General features: G+C 46.4%; 1 protein-coding gene across 1 annotated transcript; it reads left to right on the top strand.

The window, feature by feature from the left end:
* On the top strand, window positions 1-25129 carry nudt14 (nudix (nucleoside diphosphate linked moiety X)-type motif 14; the record flags this gene model as incomplete). Its single annotated transcript, XM_078536429.1, has 3 exons — window positions 1-65; window positions 6795-7041; window positions 23367-25129. Coding segments are annotated over 3 exons (574 nt in total), but the record flags the coding sequence as incomplete, so codon positions are not given.
* Between the last annotated feature and the right edge of the window lie 827 nt (window positions 25130-25956).

Genomic DNA, 25956 nt, shown 5'->3' with positions numbered 1-25956 from the left:
TGTGTCTGTCTTGATCTTCAATTCCACACAGGAATCCTTTATCCTGGTCAAGCAGTTCCGTCCAGGTAACCATTGCTGAATATATATATTGCTGTCTGGGGGGGCTGTGTGATAAACTTTTGGAATCCAAACAGGACTCAGTGGGGCGTCTGTGGAGGTGACCATGGGCTGAGGCAAGACCAACAAACTCAGGTATATGTGTATGAACTCAAACTAAATGCCAGGGAGATGTATCCCAGTGGCTCTGTAGAGTAAGCCACCACCTGTGGGACAGGACAGCACCCACATTATCTCTGGACGTTTGCTGGTCTGTTGATCTGTGGCCTTTGTTTGTAGACAGGATTAAGTTTGGCTTTGATAGTTGAATATTCCACTAATATGGTCACTGCCCATGTTAATAAGTATTTGGGAAAATTACCAGAGGGTGACCAACACCTATAGAGCGGGTGTCAGGGTAGAAAGGGGAACCAGAAACTCAGGCTAAAGGGCTTTGTGAGTGGCAGCTTGGCTCAGTTGATAATCCACCTGTCTCTGGGTCAGAAGGTGATGTCCAATATCTGATAGGTGGATATCCATTTACTGAATCGGGTAACAGAAGACATTCTGTGAATCACAACTGTTTTATTGTTTAAACTATAGTCCAGTACAAATACCAGTTTCCACTCTTCCCTTCTGGATTCTCCCCCTGACTGGAGAAAAGCCCAGCTCTTAAGTACAGGCTTCAGTGAGCATCACCTGCTCTCAATTCACCCTGAAGCTTGTCCTGGTTTACTTTTAAAGGGACCTGCATTTCTAACATTGTTATCCAGGACTTGATGCTTGTAATCTAGTCTAACCCTCTACTGCACTTCTCAAAGGGCCATTAAGCTGAGGATCTATCTATCTGTTGTGCTGGTTCAAGGGGACATAAGGGATCTCGAGGCAGGCTAAGAAGAGTAAGGTGTTCTGCTGGTGTCCTAACCAACAGATTGACTGATTATTGATCACATTTTTTTTGTGGGATCGTGATGTGCCTGTTTTATTTTCTACAAAATGACAGTAATTCATTGGCTGTGGATCGAGTGCTTAGGGAAGTTCTGATAAAGCACGATATAAATGCAAGATCTTTATTTCATGGGGAAATGTGTCAGCCTTTCCTCTGTGATTGCACTCTTTCAGTCCACTGTAGTATGGAAGGAGTGCTGCACTGTCAGAGACATTGAGATGAGATGTTAAATTGAGACCCAGACTGCCCTTGCGGGTTTATATGAAAGATTCCACAGGTAATATTTTGAAGAAGAGCAGGGAAGTTATCACTAGTGTCCCAGAAAATATTTATCCCTCAATCAACATAGCTGAGACAGATTATCTGGTCATTATCTCATTACTGTTTGTTTGGTTCAAATTAGCTGCTGCGTTTTCTACATTACAACAGTGACCACACGTTAAAAGTACTCCAAAAGCGCTTTGAGATGTCCTGAGAATTGTATGTCTGTCTTTAAATTACAAAACTGGTAATACTGAATCACATCAGATCAGATAATCTCAGCCAGCCACGTTATTACAGTCAGTCTCAGAACTCTTTCTCAGTGTAAGAAAAACAAAATTGAGTCTGGCTTTGTGTCTGGCATTACTATTTTGTGACTCCTGCTGGAAGGTGTTTAGGTGTCAGACGAGGACCGGATCAGATCGGATGTGGCAGTGATCTACACGGTTCAGGTGCCAGAAGGCAGTCAACACCTGTGGACATGTAACCCAACAAACAGGGAATGCTTTCAGGGGCAACTCAGGTGAGGGAGGGGGAGCAGGTATGGGCAGAAGGAGCAACCAGAGATACATTTAAAGGAAAGCGAGCTAAGTATCTGAGATAAAAAGTAATGTAAGGATATGCTGATAAGGTGAGATGAAGAGGGATGGGTGGAGGTTTGTGTGGAACATAAGCACTGGCATTGTTGAGCTGAATGTCTGTTGGTCTGTTTCTGTGCTGTAAACTCAGTGAAACAACCAGCTACGAATCAACAGACTGTACTAAGCTTAGAGCCAGGGTCAGTGTGGGTGTGTCTGAAGAAGAGCACAGCAGGTTAAAAGGAGATTTGATAGAGCAGTTCAAAATTATGAGGGGTTTCAATAGAATAAATGAGGAGAAACTGTTTCCAAGTGGGTTGATGACCAGAGGACACAGATTCAGATAAAAGACCCAGAGGCAACATGTCAACACGTTACTGTACTCACTGAATTAGGATGATTTGGAAGACACTGCCTGAAAGTGCACTGGAAACAGATTCTGCACTAACTTTCAAAGGGAGTTGGATGAATACTTGAAGGGAAAAAAGACTTACTGTGTTATGGGGAAAGATTGATGGAAATTGGATCGCTTTTTCAAAGAGCCGGCACAGGCAGGATGGGCGGAATGGTCTCCTGTATTGTATGATGCTAAACCTGAGGTGATGTATGTGTCTTTAAAATAATGAAATGTTTCGATAAAGTTACAGTCAATAAGGTGAACTTGGACTGTGAGATGAAGACAAGAGGTCACTAATATCAAAGGTATTTTCCCCACAGGACAGTGGACCTTCTGAAACACACACACACATACATCAGTTTATGGAGCTGGTTCAATATATCTTGAGGAGGGCAGAGCTGAGAGTTAGAGAGATATTGCTGCACAGATTTTTTTTTTTTGTTCTGCCGAAGGGTCGTGAAGACTCGAAACGTTAACTGATTTCTTCTCCACCGATGCTGCCAGACCTGCTGAGTTTTTCCAGGTAATTCTGTTTTTGTTTTGGATTTCCAGCATCCGCAGTAGCTTTTAGCTTTTTTTTTTTGGGTTGTTCTCAGACGAGATCAGCAGGTAATGGAGATGTGACAGAGTCTATGATAGGACTGGATGGGAAGGTCCTGATTTCCTTGTGAAAGAATAGCATTTGCTGTTTATGAACATGCCAGGACGGGTCTGACTCTGGCTGCTTCTGGGGGAGAAGGAACGCAGCGTGCACTGTTAGTATCTTTTTACATTCATCAACACCGTGTAGTTCTTGATTCTGTTGCCCCGTGTCTCATTCTTTATCCTGCTATCTGAAAAACTTTTCTTGGCAAAGCATTTAATTGAAATGCATTCAAGTGCCTGATTTGATTTCCAACCAAACCCTTTTTTATTTTGGGTTAGCCTTTGCCTCACTATTATGTGTAAACTAGTTTAGTTAAACATACACTGGGTAAATTGCCTTTGATCACTGAAGCATTGCTGTAGCCTGCACTGGCCTGTGGCTAATCTCTGGATTGATCTAATAGCATATGGAGGCTGGAGTCAGTCTGTTATTTTCTCTTTCTAACCAGTTAAACCTATTGATATTGTACTGACAGCCCACGTGCGGGAGGGAGTCTGCAGGAATAATACCGGGTTCCTGAGTCTCCCCTCCATTGAAAAGGGGAAAGATCAGATAGAAAGATGTTTTCTTTGGAACAGAGGAGGCTGTGGGGTTATCTAATTGAAGTGCATAAGATTATGAGGGGTTTCGATAGAGTGGATAGGAAGGTCTTATTCTCCTTGGTTAAGGGGGTTCATAACCAGGGGCATAGATTTATGGTAAGAGTTAGGAGGCCTAGAAGGGATTCGAGGGAAAATTTTCCAGCCAGAGGGTGGCGGGCGTCTGGAATTCGCTGCCTGAAAGGGTGGTAGAGGTAGAAACCCTCATGACATTTTAAAAAGCACTTGGATATGCACTTGAAATGCCATAACCTACAAGACTGCAGACAAAGAGCCGGAATGTGGGATTAGGCTGGAGGTTCCTTGTCAACCAATGTGGACACAATGGGCCGAAGGGTCTCCTTCTGTGCTGTAAATTCCTATGATTCTTTCATTCTTTCGCTTAATGGGAAAAGACATCACCTAGTGTGGTTCTGTGCCCAAGACCAGCTTTGACATCTGGTTAAGAGCCTTGTCTTACTTTACAAATGCCTCCGTGGCCTGGCCCCACCTTACCCTGTACATTGTCTTACAGCCCTACATCCTCAGAAAAAAAAAGCTTGCAATTCTACAACACCTTTTACAATTTCAGGACGTTCCAAAGCTCTTTACAGGCAATGAAATACTTTTAAAGTGTCATCTTAAACAGTTGTAAAATATGAAAACATGGCAGCCAATTTGTACACAGCACAGGAATGAGACAATGACCAGAGAGGCTGTTCTCAGTGATATTGGTCAGCATAAATATCAGACTTCTGAAAATTCCCCACTCTGTTTCGAATAATGCCATGGAATCTCTTATGTCCACACTGAGAGAGCGGGCTGGGCCTTGTTTAATGTGTCATCTGAAAGATAGCATTTCCAACAGTGCAGTACTCCCTCTGTACTACACTGGGAGGGTTGGCCTAAATTTTGTGCTCCGAAGTAGAACTTGAACTCATCACCTTCAGACTCGGAGACGAGAGAGGCAAGGCTTACATGAACTCCTACTCTTCCACGCTCCATCTGCTCCATCACCTGGGAACACAGAAATAGCCATTCAACCACTCAGAGTAAGGAGGCCATAGGCTGATAAGGTGGAGCTTAGATTGACTCTTCTGGTCTCAGTCTTGCTACTGTGGTGTGATGGCTGACCTCCAGGTCAGAGGGAAGGGAATCATATTCTGCATCTTATAATAAGGACCCAGAGTCATAAAATGGTTATAGCACAAAGGAGGTCATTTGGCCCATTGAGTCCATGCTGGCTTTCTGCAGGAGCAATGCAGCTAGCCCCACACTCCCACCATTTCTCTATAAGTTTTCTCTTTTTTGATAGCTACAATTGAACCTGCCTGCCCAACTGTGGCACAGGTCACTCCCGATAGCAGGTCCCACTCATCATCCTTCTGAGTGGCACAAGTGAAAAGGCTCGTTGGAATAAGAAGTGAAGAATTAAAGGGGAATGGATTAAAAGGAAAGTATATAAACTACATGCTGTGTCCTCACATTCTGAAGAGCTCAAGCCAGTACAAATGTGAAGCTGTGAGTAGTTCTCTCAGCATAAGTGTAGATTTTATGAAGGACATTCTGTAAAGTCCGACTAATATACTAGAATGGTACCAGCGATGGGAGACTTCAGTTATGAGGAGAGTAGCTGGAATTCTTCTTCTTATAGCAAGATTAAAGGGAGTGTTATGAGAAGTGTTCAAAATTATGAGTGTCTTTGACAGAATACATGGGGAGAAACAGTTTCTAATAGCAGGAGAGTAAGTAGCAAGAGAATACAGATTTAAGATATTTGTTGAAAGGAACAGGGGGAATGAGGTGAATATTTTTATACTGTGAGTTGTTGTATTCTGGAATATGCTGCCTGAAAGGACAGTGGAAGCAGATTCAATAATAACTTTGTTATGATCACAGCCGATGTTAATTGCTGAGCAAACCAATTCCCAGAGAGAAACTTGGCTTACGGGCCATACCCTATTTTTTGTATTCTGAAAACGAGGTACTGATCTTATCATCAAGAAGTCCAGTAACACTTCTGGGGTTTTATAAATTGAAAGTAAATGTTTTATTAACAAGAATAAAAGAAAACTTAAGCACACAAGATTACAGCTGCACAATTAAGGTTCGCCTTACAACACATACCCCCAAAAAGACTCTCTACTTGGTCAGACCCACAAGTAAACACCTTCCAGGCAACACTCCCTTATAGATGTTTAAGTATAAAAATCCAGTAATATTGCCCAAGGCAAACTGCTGTCGTCTTAATAAGGACATTCCACATGACCCCGAACCCTCTTCCACTCTGCGGCGGAGATCCACACTTCAGAATAAAACTGCTTTTTGCAGCCCAAGACTTTTCTGACTTGACTGGATGGCTGATTCAAACTGTATCTTCTCCCTGCCCAGAGTCACAGCTACAGCTCAAACAGCTCTCACAGCTCAAACACTAAAATACCTTTTTTCCCTTTCATCTCAGGTTCCATTGTTCTTACACCTCTTTGAAACTCAAATCCTTCCAAATATAAGATCTGTCATGTTTCCATCTTGTCTTTGCTTTTGGGTCAATAAAATATAATATCCTCACTTCTATTTACCTATTGGACTCCTGCAAGATGCAAACATGTTTCTTTCCACCTCTGACTTTCCTTTGATATTTAAACAAACTCTCCATTTACCTAATAATGCAAATGTTAAATCTACTGTATTCACTTGTACCTCAAACCTAACACCTCTATCGTTTACATGTTTTAAACCCTCCCAGACAACCTGCTCCCTATTAATCTCTGCCCAGCTTAATTAAGTCACACACACACACACAGACACGCACACACACACACACACCCACAGACACACACACACAGAGACAGACACGCACACACACACACACACAGACACACACACACACACACGCACAGACACACACACACAGACACGCACACACACACAGACACGCACACACACACACACACACACACAGACACACACACACACAGGCACGCACACACACACAGACACGCACGCGCGCACACACACACACACACACAGACACGCACGCACACACACACACACACACACAGACACGCACGCACACACACACACACACACACACACATACACACACACAGCCCTTTCACAGAATAACACAATATTTCCCCAAAAGTATATTTTTAAAAATCCATTTCTCACAACTTTCTAATGGGAATTGGATCAATAATTGAAAAGGAAAAATTTGCAGAGCTATGGTAGGTGGGAATAATTGGATAGCTCTTTCTAAGTGCTAGCAATGATGGACTGATTGGCCTTCTTCAGTACTATTAGAATCTGTGGTAAAGTGTTGCTGAGTGTTGCAGTCCTTTATTTGCAGCTGTCTACATGTGTGAGTGTGCAAGGCAAGGAATTTTACCAGCCCTCAAGACAACTGGAGATGACTCCCCTGAGTCACGGGTACCAATCGAGCGCCTGCCTGTTTCTGCTGGTGTGACGTACGAGCTTTGTGCTGGAATTGTCGACAAGCCAGGGCTTTCACTGCAAGAAATAGCCAAGGAGGAGATCCTGGAGGAATGTGGCTATAATGTGCCAGCGGAAAACTTGCAGAAGATTACTTCGTACAGGTGAGTGCATTCAAAGGTAATGGGCATAAGTCATGGTCTTTAGTTGTGGAGCTTATCACTTGTGGAGGGACTTTCAGTTTCTGTTTCCTCACTATCACAAACATCAACCAAGTGGGAAAAAAACCTCTGCAGAGGGGCACAGCTGAGTAAATCCTGACCTGGGAGCATTTCATAGGACAGTGATGCGGGATCTTTACCCTATTTATAATGCATGCTGTTCCCGCCTGGGAGTGTTAGATGGGGAGTATGGAGGGGGCTTTACTCTGTATCTAATCCATGATGTAACTGAAATAACAACAGAAAATGCTGGAAATGCTCAGCGGCCCTGGCAACATCTTTGTAGAGAGAAACAGAGTCAATGTTTCAGGCAATGGCCAGAACTCTGTGCTGTACCTGCCCTGGGAGCGTTTGATGGGACAGTATAGAGGAGACTTTACTCTGTATCTAACCCTGTGCTGTACCTGCCCTGAGAGTGTTTGATAGGGACAGTGTAGACAGAGCTTTACTCTGTATCTAACCCCGTGCTGTACCTGCCCTGGGAGTGTTTGATGGGGACAGTGTAGAGGGAGCTTTACTCTGTATCTAACCCCATGCTGTACCTTCCCTGGGAGTGTTTGATGGGGACAGTGTAGAGGGAGCTTTACTCTGTATCAAACCCCGTGCTGTACCTTCCCTGGGAGTGTTTGATGGGGACAGTGTAGAGGGAGCTTTACTCTGTATCTAACCCCGTGCTGTACCTGCCCTGGGAGTGTTTGATGGGGACACTGTAGACAGAGCTTTACTCTGTATCTAACCCCGTGCTGTACCTCCCCTGGGAGTGTTTGATGGGGATGGTGTAGAGGGAGCTTTACTCTGTATCTAACCCCGTGCTGTACCTGCCCTGGGAGTGTTTGAGGGGACAGTGTGGAGCGAGCTTTACTCTGTATCTAACCCCGTGCTGTACCTGCCCTGGGTGTGTTTGAGGGGACAGTGTAGAGGGAGCTTTACTCTATCTAACCCCGTGCTGTACCTGTCCTGGGAGTGTTTGAGGGGACAGTATAGAGGGAGCTTTACTCTGTATCTCACCCCATGCTGTACCTGTCCTGGGAGTGTTTGAGGGGACAGTGTAGAGGGAGCTTTACTCTGTATCTAACCCTGTGCTGTACCTGCCCTGGGAGTGTTTGATGGGGACAGTGTAGACAGAGCTTTACTCTGTATCTAACCCCGTGCTGTACCTGTCCTGGGAGTGTTTGATGGGGTTGGTGTAGAGGGAGCTTTACTCTGTATCTAACCCCGTGCTGTACCTGCCCTGGAAGTGTTTGATAGGGTCAGTGTAGACAGAGCTTTACTCTGTATCTAACCCCGTGCTGTACCTGTCCTGGGAGTGTTTGATGTGGACGGTGTAGAGGGAGCTTTACTCTGTATCTAACCCCGTGCTGTACCTGTCCTGGGAGTGTTTGATGGGGACAGTGTAGACAGAGCTTTACTCTGTATCTAACCCCATGCTGTACCTGTCCTGGGAGTGTTTGATGGGGACAGTGTAGAGGGAGCTTTACTCTGTATCTAACCCTGTGCTGTACCTGTCCTGGGAGTGTTTGATGGGGACAGTGTAGACAGAGCTTTACTCTGTATCTAACCCCATGCTGTACCTGTCCTGGGAGTGTTTGATGGGGACAGTGTAGAGGGAGCTTTACTCTGTATCTAACCCCGTGCTGTACCTGTCCTGGGAGTGTTTGATGGGGACAGTGTAGACAGAGCTTTACTCTGTATCTAACCCCGTGCTGTACCTGCCCTGGGAGTGTTTGATGTGGACGGTGTAGAGGGAGCTTTACTCTGTATCTAACCCTGTGCTGTACCTGTCCTGGGAGTGTTTGATGGGGACAGTGTAGAGGGAGCTTTACTCTGTATCTAACCCCATGCTGTACCTGTCCTGGGAGTGTTTGATGGGGACAGTGTAGAGGGAGCTTTACTCTGTATCTAACCCCGTGCTGTACCTGTCCTGGGAGTGTTTGATGGGGACAGTGTAGACAGAGCTTTACTCTGTATCTAACCCCATGCTGTATCTGTCCTGGGAGTGTTTGATGGGGACAGTGTAGAGGGAGCTTTACTCTGTATCTAACCCCGTGCTGTACCTGTTCTGGGAGTGTTTGATGGGGACAGTGTAGACAGAGCTTTACTCTGTATCTAACCCCGTGCTGTACCTGCCCTGGGAGTGTTTGAGGGGACAGTGTAGAGGGAGCTTTACTCTGTATCTAACCCCGTGCTGTACCTGCCCTGGGAGTGTTTGAGGGGACAGTGTGGAGGGAGCTTTACTCTGTATCTAACCCCATGCTGTACCTGTCCTGGGAGTGTTTGATGGGGACGGTGTAGAGGGAGCTTTATTCTGTATCTAACCCCGTGCTGTACCTGTCCTGGGAGTTTTTGAGGGGACAGTGTAGAGGGAGCTTTACTCTGTATCTAACCCCGTGCTGTACCTGTCCTGGGAGTGTTTGAGGGGACAGTGTAGAGGGAGTTTTACTCTGTATCTAACCCCGTGCTGTACCTGTCCTGGGAGTGTTTGATGGGGACAGTGTAGAGGGAGCTTTACTCTATCTAAACCCCGTGCTGTACCTGCAGTCCTCTTGCCAGCGATACGGAGATAACAGTAATTTCTATCAGTTATAGCGATACCTCTGGACAGTTTTTGAGAACATTTAAGCTATTAGTCTCCTAATTGAGTCTGGCCAAAGATGTACCTGCCCTTTTGTGCCCTTTAACGGTCTTTGTCTCAGTTTGGTTTCAGAATGATTATGTTTCACCTGCTCTTTGAGCTTTTCAAGTCCTTATAACGTCATCTGTGTATAAACTCTTACAGAGAATAACAAACAGTGGTGTAGATAAGGAGGTCTATCTGTTTTCTCAATCTGAGATAGCTAACTGTCTACTTATAAACTGTCTGCGCTGATTTCTTTTTTAGTTCTTGTCACTCACATTCTTTCCTCCTCACTCTTTATGGCCCTCTTCTCTCTCCTGAAGGTACTGAGTCTCACTGGGGTTCCGGGGTTCCCCAGGCATCTATCGCCCTCTTGTTGCCTCCCACGGGTGATCATTCTTCACACAGACCAAGGCTAATTAAAAACATTCTACTTTGGGGAGGCTATCACATATTGCCCTCACCTGACACCCACACACATCCACTGTCTAGCAGGGATCATTGGACAGTGGTCAGGAGCAGAAAACCGAGCTGACTTTTTCCCCTCTCTAGTCCAGGGGTATTAATTCCAATTGTACCCTCTTCCAACCCCCCAAACTGCTACCTAAACTGAGGCCAGCAACCTCAGCACAGAGCAGCGGTGCAGATGGATGGTATTAATCTGAGGTTCACGTAGGGTGGTCCATTGCCAAATGAGAAACACAGTGAGGGGAAACCTAGAGAACAAAAACTCATTTATTGGACAAGCACTTTACACATTTGGGTTATATGCAGGCTACAGTGAGTGTGGACAGATAATGAGAATGCCAACGGACACAGAGAGTGCCAATGGGCTGCAGTGAGTGCCAACAGGCAGAGTGTGCCAACAGGCTACAGTAAGTGCCTAATGGATTCAAAGAGTGCTGACAGGCAGAGTGTGCCACTGGGCTACAGTGAGAGCTGCACAGGTAAGGAGAGTGCCGACAGGCTACAGAGAGTGTCAACGGCCTACATTGAGTGCCGGCTGGATACAGAGAGTGTCACGGGCTACATTGAGTGCCGGCTGGATACAGAGAGTGCTGACGGACTACAGAGAGTTCTGACATGCTATAGTGAATGCTGAGTGGAAACGGGGAGTGCCAATGGGCTGCAGTGAGTACCGGACAGATACAGAGAGTGCCGGCGGGCTACAGTGAGTGCCAGCTTGATACAGAGAGTGTCAACAGGCTACGGTGAGTGCTGGGTGGATACAGAGAGTGCTGACAGGCTACAGTGAGTGCTGGATGGATACAGAGAGTGTTGACAGGCTACAGTGAGTGCTGGGTGGATACAGAGAGTGTTGACAGGCTACAGTGAGTGCCGGGCAGATACAGAGAGTGTCGACAGGCTACAGTGAGTGCTGGGTGGATACAGAGAGTGTTGACAGGCTACAGTGAGTGCCGGGCAGATACAGAGAGTGTTGACAGGCTACGGTGAGTGCCGGGTGGATACAGAGAGTGTTGACAGGCTACAGTGAGTGCCGGGCAGATACAGAGAGTGTCAACAGGCTACAGTGAGTGCTGGGTGGATACAGAGAGTGTTGACAGGCTACAGTGAGTGCCGGGCAGATACAGAGAGTGCCGACGGGCTACAGTGAGTGCCAGCTTGATACAGAGAGTGTCAACGGGCTACAGTGAGTGCCGGGTGGATACAGAGAGTGTCAACGGGCTACAGTGAGTGCCGGGTGGATACAGAGAGTGTCGACAGGCTACGGTGAGTGCTGGGCAGATACAGAGAGTGTTGACATGCTACAGTGAGTGCCGGGCAGATACAGAGAGTGTTGACAGGCTACAGTGAATGCCGGGTGGATACAGAGAGTGTTGACAGGCTACAGTGAATGCCAGGTGGATACAGAGAGTGCTGACAGGCTACAGTGAATGCCGGGTGGATACAGAGAGTGTTGACAGGCTACAGTGAATGCCGGGTGGATACAGAGAGTGTTGACAGGCTACAGTGAATGCCAGGTGGATACAGAGAGTGTTGACAGGCTACAGTGAATGCCGGGTGGATACAGAGAGTGTCGACAGGCTACAGTGAGTGCTGGGTGGATACAGAGAGTGTTGACAGGCTACAGTGAGTGCCGGGTGGATACAGAGAGTGTCGATCAGCTACAGTGAATGCTGGATGGATACAGAGAGTGTCAACGCGCTACAGAGGGTGCCAAGTGGATACAGGGAGTGTCGATGTGCTACTGTGAGTGCCAGCTGGATCAGAGAGTGCCGACAGGCTCTAGTGAATGCCGGACAAATGCAGAGAGTGCCGCCGAGCTACAGTGAGTGCCGGGCAGATACAGAGAGTGTCAACAGGCTACAGTGAGTGCCGGATAGATACAGAGAGTGTTGACAGGCTACAGTGAGTGCCGGATAGATACAGAGAGTGCCAGTGTGCTACAGTGAGTGCCGGACTGATACAGAGAGTGCCAGTGTGCTACAGTGAGTGCCGGATAGATACAGAGAGTGTCAACAGGCTACAGTGAGTGCCGGACTGATACAGAGAGTGTCAACAGGCTACAGTGAGTGCCGGATAGATACAGAGAGTGTTGACAGGCTACAGTGAGTGCCGGATAGATACAGAGAGTGTCAACAGGCTACAGTGAGTGCCGGATAGATACAGAGAGTGCCAGTGTGCTACAGTGAGTGCCGGACTGATACAGAGAGTGCCAGTGTGCTACAGTGAGTGCCGGACTGATACAGAGAGTGTCAACAGGCTACAGTGAATGCCGGACTGATACAGAGAGTGCCAACAGGCTACAGTGAGTGCCGGATAGATACAGAGAGTGCCAACAGGCTACAGTGAGTGCCGGGCAGATACAGAGAGTGTCAACAGGCTACAGTGAGTGCCGGATAGATACAGAGAGTGTCAACAGGCTACAGTGAGTGCCGGATAGATACAGAGAGTGTCAACAGGCTACAGTGAGTGCCGGATAGATACAGAGAGTGTCAACAGGCTACAGTGAGTGCCGGATAGATACAGAGAGTGTCAACAGGCTACAGTGAGTGCCGGATAGATACAGAGAGTGCCAGTGTGCTACAGTGAGTGCCGGATAGATACAGAGAGTGTCAACAGGCTACAGTGAGTGCCGGACTGATACAGAGAGTGTCAACAGGCTACAGTGAGTGCCGGATAGATACAGAGAGTGTCAACAGGCTACAGTGAGTGCCGGATAGATACAGAGAGTGTCAACAGGCTACAGTGAGTGCCGGATAGATACAGAGAGTGCCAGTGTGCTACAGTGAGTGCCGGATAGATACAGAGAGTGTCAACGGGCTACAGTGAGTGCCGGACTGATACAGAGAGTGCCAACAGGCTACAGTGAGTGCCGGATAGATACAGAGAGTGTCAACAGGCTACAGTGAGTGCCGGATAGATACAGAGAGTGTCAACAGGCTACAGTGAGAGCCGGACTGATACAGAGAGTGCCAGTGTGCTACAGTGAGTGCCGGATAGATACAGAGAGTGTCAACGGGCTACAGTGAGTGCCGGATAGATACAGAGAGTGCCAACAGGCTATAGTGAGTGCCGGATAGATACAGAGAGTGCCAACAGGCTATAGTGAGTGCCGGATAGATACAGAGAGTGCCAACAGACTATAGTGAGTGCCGGATAGATACAGAGAGTGCCAACAGGCTATAGTGAGTGCCGGATAGATACAGAGAGTGCCAACAGGCTATAGTGAGTGCCGGATAGATACAGAGAGTGCCAGTGTGCTACAGTGAGTGCCGGATTGATACAGAGAGTGTCAACGGGCTACAGTGAGTGCCGGATAGATACAGAGAGTGCCAGTGTGCTACAGTGAGTGCCGGATAGATACAGAGAGTGTCAACGGGCTACAGTGAGTGCCGGATAGATACAGAGAGTGCCAGTGTGCTACAGTGAGAGCTGGACAGATCGAGGGAGTGCCAGTGGGCTACGTCGAGTGCCAGAGGAGTGAGAGTGCCGCTGGCCTATGGAAAAATTGGATGTATATGGAGGATATGTGCTGACACACATAGTATTCAATACTTATAGAACGTGTGCACCCTGTTGAACAACACGTTCTGCCTGAAGTGTTTTCTATTAAGAATTTCGGTAGATATGATCAATTTTTGTGAAGCTGAGTTGCAGTTTGGTGACATCTGGCAGCCATGGCACTGACTGAAAACAACCTACTGTCTCTCCCCTTGTTGCCATGGCCATGACTGTCGGGGCTGTTTTAATTGGTTAGTGTGGGTTTCCTGCCCATTGGTGGAGGCCTGGTTGCTAAGGGACTGTTTATTGTTTAGAATGGGTTCTTTGTTGGTGTGTAGGTGAAGGGCAGACAGCTGTTACTGTCTAAACATTCAGAGCATTCAACCTTACCCAGAGAACAAATGCAAGGGGTTCTGTAAAAACAGCTTCTCCTTGGTATAAGGTGTCCACACCTGACCTTTAAATAACTCTTCCAGGGTAAGAGTAATCCATTGCCTTTTACTCTCCGAATGAACAGGCGCTTGGATCTAAATTGGGTGAATTCTAATCTATTTGGACATATGTAAACTCGAGTGGAACTCAGTGCACCATGGCTAGGAATGAGAGAAGTCACCAAGGACTTCTCGTCTTGGTTGGACAGCCAGAGAGAATCCAAACCTACTGTGAAAACACAAAACACAGGGCTTTTTATCTCTTAATGAAAATCCTAGGTGAAGAGCCAAGGTCTGTTGTAGGAAGATAGCCCCTCGAGTCTGATCATGACTGATCTGCATCTTAACCCCATTTACCTTCCTTGGTTCCGTAACCTTTAATGCCATTGCTTAACAAAAATCTTTCGACTTCAGTTTTGAAATGTTTAATTATCCCTCAGCCTCATTTGCGGTTTGGGGCAAGAGTTTCAGATTTCCACTCCCCATTATGTGAAGTATTCCTTCCTGGCAACTGTCCTGAGGAGCTTGGCTCTAATTTAAAGTTTGCGTATAGGACAACAGCAAAAACAGAAGGTGGGCTGAGGCATGATTTTAAAGGAGTGATGCTTCAGGGTGGAGGGACAGAATGTGAGACATGGGAATGCGTCTGAAAGAGGGAGAGCGAGGCCTTTTGTGTGAATTGGAGAGACAACACATGTCCACCTGTTTCTTCCAGAACACTTGCAATGTATGACATTTAGACACTTTTTAACCTTCCAGCAAATCACTTAATTCTTTATTTTGTAAGTTAGCTTCAAAGCAAATCGTCTCACCAAAGGCAGAGAAATACTAGCCAGGGTTTCTGCTCATCATCACTGTCCTTAACTCCATTTGCTGCAACTATAGGCGTTGGACATGGACAATATTAGGGGTTGGTTTTGACACCCACCACACAGGGATGGGCAATAAATGCTGGTCTTGCCAGCGGTGCTCATATCCTGAGATTACATTTAAAAAATCCCTTTGAATGGAAAACAGAAACTTCACAGCCAATGAAGCACTTTTCGAAGTGTAGTCACTGTTGTAAAGTTGGAAGTGAGGCAATCATTTGCTCACAGCAAGATCCTACAAACAGTAATGTGATAATAACAAGATAACCTGTTCTGAGTGTTGAAGAGAACTCCCCTACTCCTCTTTGAATAGTGGCTGTGGGTTGCATACACCCGATTAACAGGATCGATAGGACCTATTTAACGTTTCAGCTGAAAGATGGCACCTCCAAGAGTACAGCACTCCCTTACAACTGCCAGCCTGAATTATACCCTCAAGTCTCTAAAATAAGGTCTGAACCCTGACTTGAACCTGCTGTGCCACCTGTGCCCAACAAAAAGCGTGAGGATCTCATGGACCCCTTTGTCGCTATGATTGAGACCATCCATTCAGCTGCTTCTGCCGCATTCCTTTTTCCCCTAGCCCACTGGTCAAATATCTTCTAAGGTTCCCCCCTCCCAACCTAGCACTGAACAGGCATCATTCTCTAGTTTCTGCTCTTTTTTTCCTTTTATTCTTTCATGTGATCTGAGCGTCACTGGCAAGGGCAGCATTTGTTGCCTGTACCCAATTGCCCTCGAGATGTGGTGATGAGCTGCCTTCTTAAAGCACTGCTGTCCACATGGTGTAGGTACACCCACAGTGCTGTTAGGAAGGGAGTACCAGGTTTTTGACTCAGTGACAGTGAAGAAATGGTGATATATTTCCAAGTCAGGATGGTGTGTGGCTTGGAGGGGAACTTGCAGGCGGTGGTGTTCCCATGCGCCTGGTGCCCTTGTTCTTCTAGGTGTTAGGGTTCACCAATGTGGGAAGGTGCTGTCGAGGGAGGCTGGGTGGGTTACTGCAGTGCATCTTGGATATGGTACTGCTGGCACTGTGCGTCAGTGGTGGAGGGAGTGAATGTTAAAGGTGGTGGATGGGGTGCCGATCAAGCAGGCTACTTTGCCCTGGATAATGTCGAGCTTCTTGAGTGTTGTTGGAGACACTCATCTCGGCAAGTGCACTCCTGATTTGTGCCTTGTAGATGGTGGACAGGCTTTGGAAATCAGGAGGTGAGTCACTCACTGTAGAATTCCCAGCCTCTGACATGTTCTTGTAACCACAGTATTTATATGACTGGTCCAGTTCCATTTCCAGTCAATGGTAACCCCCCCAGGATGTTGATAGTGGGGGATTCAGTGGTGGTAATGCCATTGAATATCAAAGGGCGATGGTTAGATTCTCTCTTGTTGGAGGTGGTCATTGCCTGGCAATTGTGTGGCATAAACATTACTTGTCACTTATCAGCTCAAGCCTGAATGTTGTCCAGGTCTTACTGCACGTGGACATGGACTGCTTAGTAGCAGGGAGTCGCGAATGGTGCTGAACATTGTGCAGTCATCAGCGAATATTCCACTTCTGACCTTATGTTGGAAGGAAGGTCATTGATGGAGCAGCTGAAGGTGGTTCAGCCTAGGACATTATCTACCCATATGCTCTTCTGAACTCATTGTTTCCATGCGACCCGTGGACCCATTTTTGCTTCCTTGACCGTACTCTGACCAAACCATTGACACCAAACTTCCCTTCTTGACCCCCATGTTAGCTGATATCGTTAATGGTGCCTTCTGCTCATGAACTGCCCCTTCCCCTTCAAATGTGCCACAATCAGCCCTTATCACAAAAATGCACGCTTGTCCTCTCTGCCCCAACTCCAACCTCTTTTTCTTCTTAAGTCCTTTAAGGTGTTGTTGCCTCCCAAATTCATGACCGTCTTTGTCGCAGCTATTTTAATTCCTCCAATCACATTTCTGCCCTGCCACGGCACTGAAAGTGTCCTTATCAAAGTCACAAATGACATACAATCTGACTGTGACCAAGACAACTTATACCTCATCATCCTCCTCAACCTGTCTGCTGCCTTTGATCTTGTTGATCACGCCGTTCTCTTCGGTCATCCAGCTGGGTGGGACTTCCTTTGGCTTGTTGCACTCTTACCTATCCAGCCTTAGGAAGAGAATCACCTACAATAGCTTCTCTTTCCACTCCCATTGTTAACCCCAATCCCCTCCATCCTTAGCCCCTTCAATGTCACATCTACATGTTGGCTCTCAGTGACATCTTCCCGAGACATGTCAGATTCCACATATATGCTGGTGACACCCAGATCTACTTCACCACCATCTCTCTTGATCCCTCTGATATGTCACACTGCTTTTCAGGCATCCAGTACTGGATGAGCAGGAATTCCTTTGAGTATTGGGTACACAGAAGCCATTTTTTTCCATTCCCATTCAAAATTCTATTCCCCAGCTGGTGAGTTCATCCATCCCCCTGTAACTGTCAGAGGCTGAACCAGACTGTGCACAGCCTTGGTGTCCTATTTGACTCTGAGCTGAGCTCCTGCCATATACCTGCTTCATTACCAAGTCTGCCTGCTTACATCCATCCACGTAACATCGCTCAACCCTGCCCCTGCCTTAGCTCATGCTGCTGAAACCCTCATGCCTTTTGTTACATCTAGACTTGACTATTCCAATGATCACTTGACCAGCCCCTCACCTTCTGCCTTATATAAACTTGACTGCAGGCAAACTTGCACCGGCTCCTGTTCATCCATCGCCTGTATGCTTGCTTAACAACATTGGTCACAGTGCAATAACAGGTCAATGTTAAAATTCTCATCCTTGTTTACAAATCTCCCCCATGGCCTTGCCCCTGCAACTTGGTGACCTGCTAGCATATCTGCATTCCTCCGATTCTGGCCTCTTGTGTGTTCCTGATTTTAATTGCTCTACCGTTAACGCCCATGCCTTCAACTGCTTGAGTTCTAAGCTATGGAATTCCTTCCTTAACCCACTTGTCTTTCTTCCTTTAAGACAGTCCTTAAAACCTGCCTCTTTGATCAAGCTTTTAGTCACCTGTCCTAATATCTATTTACGTGACTGTGTGTCAGGTTTTGTTTGATAATGTTCCTGTGAAGCCCCTTGGGAGGTTTGACTGTATTAAAGGTGGTATAGAAATGCAAGTTGTTATTGTGGCCAAGTGGGCTGCCGATTGTCTTACACAGGAGAGCTTAGCGATTGGACTGTCACTCGAGGAGAGCCTGGAGAAGTGCCTGTCCTAGTATGAATCAGGAGCTGTGAATGTGGGGAGGAGAAATTAGACAAATGGTAGAATAAGGAACAAAAATAAAAATAGCTGGAAAAACTCAGCAGGTCTGACAGCATCTGCGGAGAGGAACACAGTTAACGTTTCGAGTCCATATGACTCTTCATCAGAACTGAGGGAATATAGAAATGAGGTGAAGAGTCTTACGGACTCAAAACGTTAACTGTGTTCCTCTCTGCAGATGCTGTCAGACCTGCTGAGTTTTTCCAGCTATTTTTACTTTTGTTTCAGATTTCCAGCATCCGCAGTATTTTGCTTTTCTCTTCGAGTAGAATAAGGACACTAGGCAGTTGCTACCCACTGATTTCTAAGAAGCTGCGCAAGGGCTCCAGCCAGCTCTAATCCTCTCCTCTCCCCACCCCTATTGGCAGTCTCTGTGCTAACCGGGACTCTTTGCTCTTTCCGCGCTCTTTTTATTAAATTTTTCCAGGCAGTGCCACCTCCCTGAGCCCTGCACAGCTGCCCTGGCGCAAAGTGCAGTTTTTACAGTCACTGCTTTCTGTCTACAAGCAGGAACACGCCGGTGCGGTTAACCATCACAACCTGTCAGGCTTCAGTGGAAACATTTTGAATAATTGAGGAAGAAAGGCCGCCAAGTTTCTCACTGTAAAGCACTCTGTTCCAGTTATTTCCCAATGCCAGTCACACCTAGTCAACAGCATAAACTTCTTAGAAATAGTCCCAGGAGGAAAACTAGATATGGGCTTGGGGTGAATTGGGGAATGCACAGTTACACAGGAATGTTGGAACAGGAACCACGCATACATTACTCAAGCAAAGGTACAAACAGGTATGAAGAGTTTAGGAGATCAGAGAGATGGGGCTGGGGTGGGGGTGCTGGCTGTGAATGTTTCGAGCAAGGGGATATAATCCATCCAAAGTAATGTGGAGGGAAGCCATAGTTTAAGGATCAGGCTTGTTCCATTGAGAGGTGTAGAGGAATTGACTTCATGTATCCCTCACCACCCTGGAACCTAAATCTTCTTTAGTTGCAGTATTAGTTGTTAGACTTTATCTGCTTTCTGGGGTTTTTAACAATTCATTGTTTAGCTTAACATGAATTAAATATCACCAGAGCAGCTGTCCATTCCCGGTTTATATATTCTAACAAATAAGGGAAGAAATTGTTATACGATAGGCTGTTCAACTCAAGCTGCCTCTCCCTCATCAGTTTTTCCTCTCTCACTCATGCTCTCACTCTCTCTGCAGGTCTGTCACTCTTTCTCATTCGCTCTTCGTAAATCTGTCCCACTCCCATTTGCTCCCTGTCTTTCTCTCTCTCTCCCCCCGTGTCTCTCTCTCTCTCTCTCCCCCTGTCTCTTCCCTATCTCTCTCTCTCCCCCCGTGTCTCTCTCTCTCTCTCTCTCCCTGTCTCTTCCCTATCTCTCTCTCTCCCCCCGTGTCTCTCTCTCTCTCTCTCTCCCTGTCTCTTCCCTATCTCTTTCTCTCTCCCCTTGTCTCTCTTTCCGCCCCCGCCTCCCTCCCTGTCTTTCTGTTGCCCTTTCTCTCACCCTGTTGCTCTCTCCCTCTCCCTATCTCTCTCTCTCTGTCTCTCTCTCCCTTTCTCTCTCTTTGTCCATCTCTCTCTGTCTCTATCCCTCTCCATCTCTCTCCGTCTCTCTCTCTCTCTCTTTCTCCGTCTCTGTCTCTTCTTGTCCATTTCTCCATATCTCCCTCCATGTCTCTCTCCCTGTCTCTCTCTCTTCATGTCTCTTTCTCTGTCTGTCTCTATTTTTCTCTTGCTGTTCCTCTCTCCCTCTCTTGTCTCTCTCTCCCTGTTCATCACTCCCTCTCCCTCTCATTCCCTCTCTCCCTGTCTTTCTGTCTCCTTCCCTCTCTCCCTGTCTCTATCCTTCTCCCTCTCTCTTCTCTCTCTCTCTCTGTCTCACCCCCTTTCTCCATATCTCCCTCCCCGTTTCTCTCTCTCTTACTGTCTTCTTTCTTTCTCTCCCTTTCTCTCTCTCCCTGTCTCTCTGTCTCCCCCCTTCTCTCTTTCCCTGTCAACAACTTGCATTTAGATAGTAATGTTAAGGTAGTAAAACCTCCCAGGTTAGTTATGTCTCTGGCCTGTCTTGTTTCACACACTCTAACGTACTAGTTTTATACTGACTGCAACCTGTTTAATGGATTATTGTAGAAAACTGGCACACGCTGACATTCTCTGGCTTGGCCTCTCATTCTGTTTTCTTCTCTGTTTCTATTACTCTGGGCAGAATCTTTCTGGTCCTGCGGAGGTGCATTTGAAGGAGGGACTGGGAACAAACTTGAAGGTTAAGGCGTCGGGTTGGTGGGCCAACATGTTCCCAACTCCAGGTGATCTTGCTCATGGTGAATGAGTAACGGCAGTGGTTACTCAGCCGGCATTAGCGGGTAGCTAATAATTGTCGATTAAGGACCTATTAAGGGAGAGTGGGAGGACCCTGTGGGGATCTTCCTGACATTGGAGTGGACCCCTGCTGATTGCTGAGCCCGGCAGCTCCTTGGAGGCAGACGCCTGGCAGCAAGCCGAAGGGCCATCAGAACCAGAGTCTCCATGCTCCAGTGACAGAGCCAGGGGTCGGAAAGGCCCGATGCATGGCCTACATGAATCCTCCAGCGGGATTTCTCCATCGCTCTGATGGACCAATCACCTTCGTCCCTTCTTTAGTTTAGAAGTTTATGCACACTCCTGAGACCACCTCCATGTTGATCTGTCCGTGCACTCTCCTTTCTACCCCAGCCGCGTCCGCCTCTCCTGGGGAGACTGCCAGCCTCCCAAAGCTGCGGGCCCTCTGATTGGGCCTGCAGCCTCATGAACCCACCCACCCTCCTTCATTGGATGGTGGAGGCAGCCTTCCAGAAGATCACTGTGGAGAGCACACTGATGACCCCGGAAATGGTCCTGACTCCTGAAAAATAAAAAATGCTAGAAGATTATACCCTCTATTCCATCACTCACCCTCTCCCTCCCAGTTCGTGTCCCTCTAGTTTCATTCTTTCTGCCTTTGTCTCTAACTCAACTTGTCACTCATTTTCTGTTTTTGTCTGTCTCTGTTTCACTCTTTTTGTATCTCTCTCTTTCGCTGCCTCTCATTTTTCGATTATTCTGTCCACCTCCCTTGCATGCACTGTCTCACAAACTCTCAATCTCTTTCTCTCTTCATGTTTTCTCTCTGATAGTTTGTCTTTCTATTTGTTTCTCTCTTTCTATTTTTCCATCTACCACCTGATATCTCCCTGTCATTCTCTCACATTCTGTAGTTTTTCACTTTGTATTACTCTTTCCCTGTCTCTCTGCTTTACATTTCTAGGTTTGTGTTTCACTCTTTGTCTCTCATTATGTCTCTATTTCTTATTTATCTGTAAGTTATGGCTTTTCAGTCTGCAGTATAACATAAAGCATATTGTTCTAATGGGGGTGCAGAAACAGAAACCCAGGTGTGTATGTGCACAAATCATAAAGATGGCAGGCAGGTTGAGAAAGTGGTTAAAAAGGCCTACGTAATCCTGAGCTTTATAAACAGAGGCATAGAGTCCAAAAGCAAGGAAATAATGATGAACCTTCCTCCAACACTGGTGTGGCCTCAACTGGAATATTGTGTCCAATTCTGGGCATTGCACTTTAGGAACAATGTGAAGACTTAGAGAGGGTGCAGAAAAGATTTATGAGAATGGTTTCAGTTACATGGCTAAAATGGAGAAGCTGGGGCTGTTCCCTTAGAAGGAGAAGGTTGAGAGGAAATCTGATTGAAATGTTCAAAGTCATGAGGGGTCTGAAGAGAGTAGACAGAGAGAAACTGTTCCCATTGGTGGAAAGGCTGAAAACCAGAGGACTAAAATGGAGGCAGATTCAAACAAGGCTTTCAAAAGCAAATTGGTTGAGTATCTGAAGAGAAAAAATTTCAAGGCTACAGAGAAAAGACGGGACTGTGAGGCTAGCTGAATCGTTCATGCAGAGAGTGGCATGGACTTGATGGGCCGAATGGCCTCCTTTGCTGTAACCGTTCTATTCTATGATCCATTCTATGATTCGTCTCCTATTTTCTCTGTCTGTCTCTCTATGTCTCATTCTCCCCCTCTCTGTCTTCATTACCCTCTCTCACTTTTTTTATTTTTGCGCCTCTATCTTTCTTTCTCCTTCTGTCTCTGTCTCATGTTTTCTGTCTCTCTCTGTCTATCTTTCTGCCTCTGCATCTCTCTCTCTTTGTCTGCTTGTGATTATCGCTGTCTCTGTCTCTCTGTCTTTGTTTCTCTGTCTCTGTGCCTCTCTCTCTCTCTCTCTCTCTTGCTGTTGGCCTGTCTCCCTCTATCTCTGTGCTTCTCTCTGTCCTTTTACCTGCCTCTTGTCCCTCTGTCTCTCACTTGCTCTGTCTCTTACTCACTTTGTGTCTTTCACTGTCAGTCTGTTTCTCCCCCCCTCTCTCAATCTGTCTGTCTTTTACTGTCTCCCCCTCTCCCCCTTTATGTCTATCTGTCTCCCCCCTGTCTATATGTCTCCCCCTGTCTGTCTCTCTCCTCTTGTCTGTCTCTGACTCTCCCATCTGCCTGTTTCTCCACATCTGTCTGTCTCTCTACCCCTGTCTATCTGCCTCCCCCATCTGTTTGTCTCCCCTATCTGCCTCTCTCCTCCTATCTGTCTGTCTCTATCTCCTGTCTGTCTCTCTTTCTTCTGCCATCTGTCTGTCTGTCTTCCCCTGTCTGTCCCTCCCCATCTGTCTTATCTCTCTCCCCTATCTGTCTGTCTCTATCCCCTATCTGTCTCTCTCTCTCTCCCACTGTCTGCCTCTCTTTCTCTACATCTCTCTCTCTCCACATGTCTCTCTCCACATCTCTCTCCAAATCTCTCTCTCCACATCTCTCTTTCTCCACATCTCTCTCTCTCCACATCTCTCTCTTTCCACATCCCTCTCTTCCACATCCCTCTCTCCACATCTCTCTCTCTCTCCACATCTCTCCCTCTCCCTGCTGTCTGTCTTTCTCCCTAATTTCTCCCTGATCAGCTTTTCCCATTTCTCCCTCACCTGTGAATTGGGCATTTTTATTTCCCTTTGAATGACCAAGCAAGCAACTCTGGCTGACATGCCCTGTTTCTCTCTCAGGTCCGGTGTTGGTGTGACAGGATCCAAACACACCATGTTTTATGTGGAGGTTTCCGATGACCTGCATGTAGGAGCGGGTGGAGGACAGGCAAAGGAAGGAGAGCTGATCGAAGTGGTTCAGGTCCCCGTGAAAGACTGGCAAACGTTTGTATATGATGAGCTCATCCCAAAAACAGCAGGGGTGAATTTTGCTTTCATGTGGTTTCACAACAATATCATCCCTCAGTTACAGGCAGCCAAATGCCTGTCATCATCCTCTTGATGGGGCGTCAGAGTCTTTCTTGATGAACTTCAACACTGCAGCCGACATTCTAAATGGGATAATCAGCATCTGGACCCCCATCAAAAACTCCCAGTTTCAGGGGTCCTTTTAAAATTTAAATACTTATGAAGATTTATAATCCACTTTAAGGCATTTTTAAAGTTATTAATCTCCAGTTCTGATGGTTTCATTCTCTCCTTTTGTGTGAGTTCTTTATGACACCCCTGCAGGATGTTGACGCTGAGGAGTTTCTGATCCTGGTCAGAGGGGCCTTTTTACTTTGAATCATTTATGGGATATGGGCACCGCTGGCTAAACCGGTATTTATTGCCGATCCTTAACTTCCCTAATTCGAAGAAGAGCAGGGAAATTTTCTCCTGGGTCAATATTCATCCCTCAGCCAACATCACTAAAAACAGAAATAAAAACAAAAATTGCTGAAAAATCGTAGCAGGTCATTTCCAGCATCTTGATTTCATCACTAAAAACACATTATCACATTTCTGTATGTGGCACAAACTGGCTGCTGTGTCTCCAACATTACAGAAGTTTTTTTTTCATTTATTCCTGGGATGTGGGCCACATTGCTGTAGGCCTGGAGTCAGATGAAGGCCAGACCAGGTGAAGGTGGCAGATTTCTTTCCCTAAAGGGGCATTAGTGAACCAGATGGGTTTTTATAACAATCAACAATGGTTTCATGGTCATCATTAGTCTTTTAATTCCAGATTTTTACACCATCTGCCATGGTGGGATTTGAACCCAAGTGTCCAGAGCATTACCCTGGGTCTCAGGATTACTAGTCTAGCAACAATACCACTACACCATCACTTCTCCCACACCAGTGACTACACTTCAAAAGTACTTCATTGGCTGTAAAGTTCTTTGAGGCTTGGAAACGTGTATAATGTTTGTTTGACCCCCTTCCTTTATACTGTCACTGAGACATTGGTTTGAGGCCCAGGCCACAGGCGAAAGAACAGAAAACAAGTAGGGCCTTTCTTGTAACACAACCTTGGGCTTCAGGGCATGGCAACATGCTTCATGTTGAGAGCCATTTAATTACTCAAGATTAAGACTCACCTGTACCCAGAGGCATGTGGCAGTCTTATGCTGTGTGTCCTTTCAGATAAAGAGCCGGTCTTATCTTCAGCTGGTGTCACACAGGTGAATTCTGTAAGACTGAACAGAAACTCTAGCCCCCTCACCTCTTAGCAGTTGGATTCCTTGCCTTGACTGGAAAGAGGCTCTAGAATCCTCTCTTCTCATTCCTTTCTGATAACATCTGCACAGCAGTCTGCTGGCTTGGTGAAAGGACCAGCTTGCGGCTAGGAAGAGGGAGCCTATGAATGAGTTGTTAGGAATGAATCCTGTGTGCATATTGACCCAGGCCACATCTCCTAGGGTCCCCTTCTGTTTGTAGGGGCCTGCTCATGGTCATATTAGCCATTTCAAGTGTAATTCAATGTGGAAAGACTCCTATTAAAAAAAGTAATCTATTAATTTAAGGTGTTTTGTTATTTAATTCCAACTCCTTTGCTTTATCATCTGATGTATTCACAATACTCAGAATTATGTTTAAATAGAGTGTGTAATGTAGTAAAACGTCCCCAGATATGCACAATGCGAATGATTATCTGACAGAAATTTTGACACCGAACCACATAAGGAGAAATTAGGACAGCGTGATGAACAAGGTAGGTTTAAAGGAGCGTCTTAGAGGAGGAGAGAGAGCTGGTACATTTTACTACATCAGAAGTGTTATGTAAATGAAAAGTTATTGTTCCGCCAGACAAGAGATGTTTGGAGAGGGAATTTCACAACTCAAGGCTTCTGAAGGAATGGCTGCCAATGGTGGAGCAATGAAATTGGAAATGTGCAAAGGGCCACCCTCACTGGAGATATCTCAGGGACGCTTCCATATCCAGCAGATTTCATTCCTGGCGTGTGAGCAGCATCAAGCCCGCACTCCACATTGACGCTGGGGCTTCTGAAAGAAAACTGCAAGATAATGTCAGCTTGGCTCAGTTAGTCAGACTCTTGCCCCAAGCAGCCCAGTTCTTCTGGCATTTTTGCGTGCAATCCACTGCAGCACTGAGGGAATGCTAGCGTGTCAAGGGTGCTGATCTTCAGATGTGTCCGTTCATCTGAGGCCCCATCAGATCTGGGGGATGTGAAAGATCCAGTGGAATGGTGAGGAAAAGCTTGGAGCTCTCCACATCCTCAGGATATCTCAACGTGTTTGCAGCCAATTGATTACTTTTGAAGTGCATTTCCTGCTATTAGGGAGGCAAATCCTACAGCTCATTTCTCACACAGCAAGATACATT

Source organism: Cetorhinus maximus, unplaced genomic scaffold (assembly GCF_964194155.1).
Source record: "Cetorhinus maximus unplaced genomic scaffold, sCetMax3.hap1.1 HAP1_SCAFFOLD_1212, whole genome shotgun sequence".
NCBI classification, from domain to species: domain Eukaryota; kingdom Metazoa; phylum Chordata; class Chondrichthyes; order Lamniformes; family Cetorhinidae; genus Cetorhinus; species Cetorhinus maximus.
Note: the sequence above shows the minus strand (reverse complement) of the source record. Positions and strands in the feature narration are given on the sequence as shown.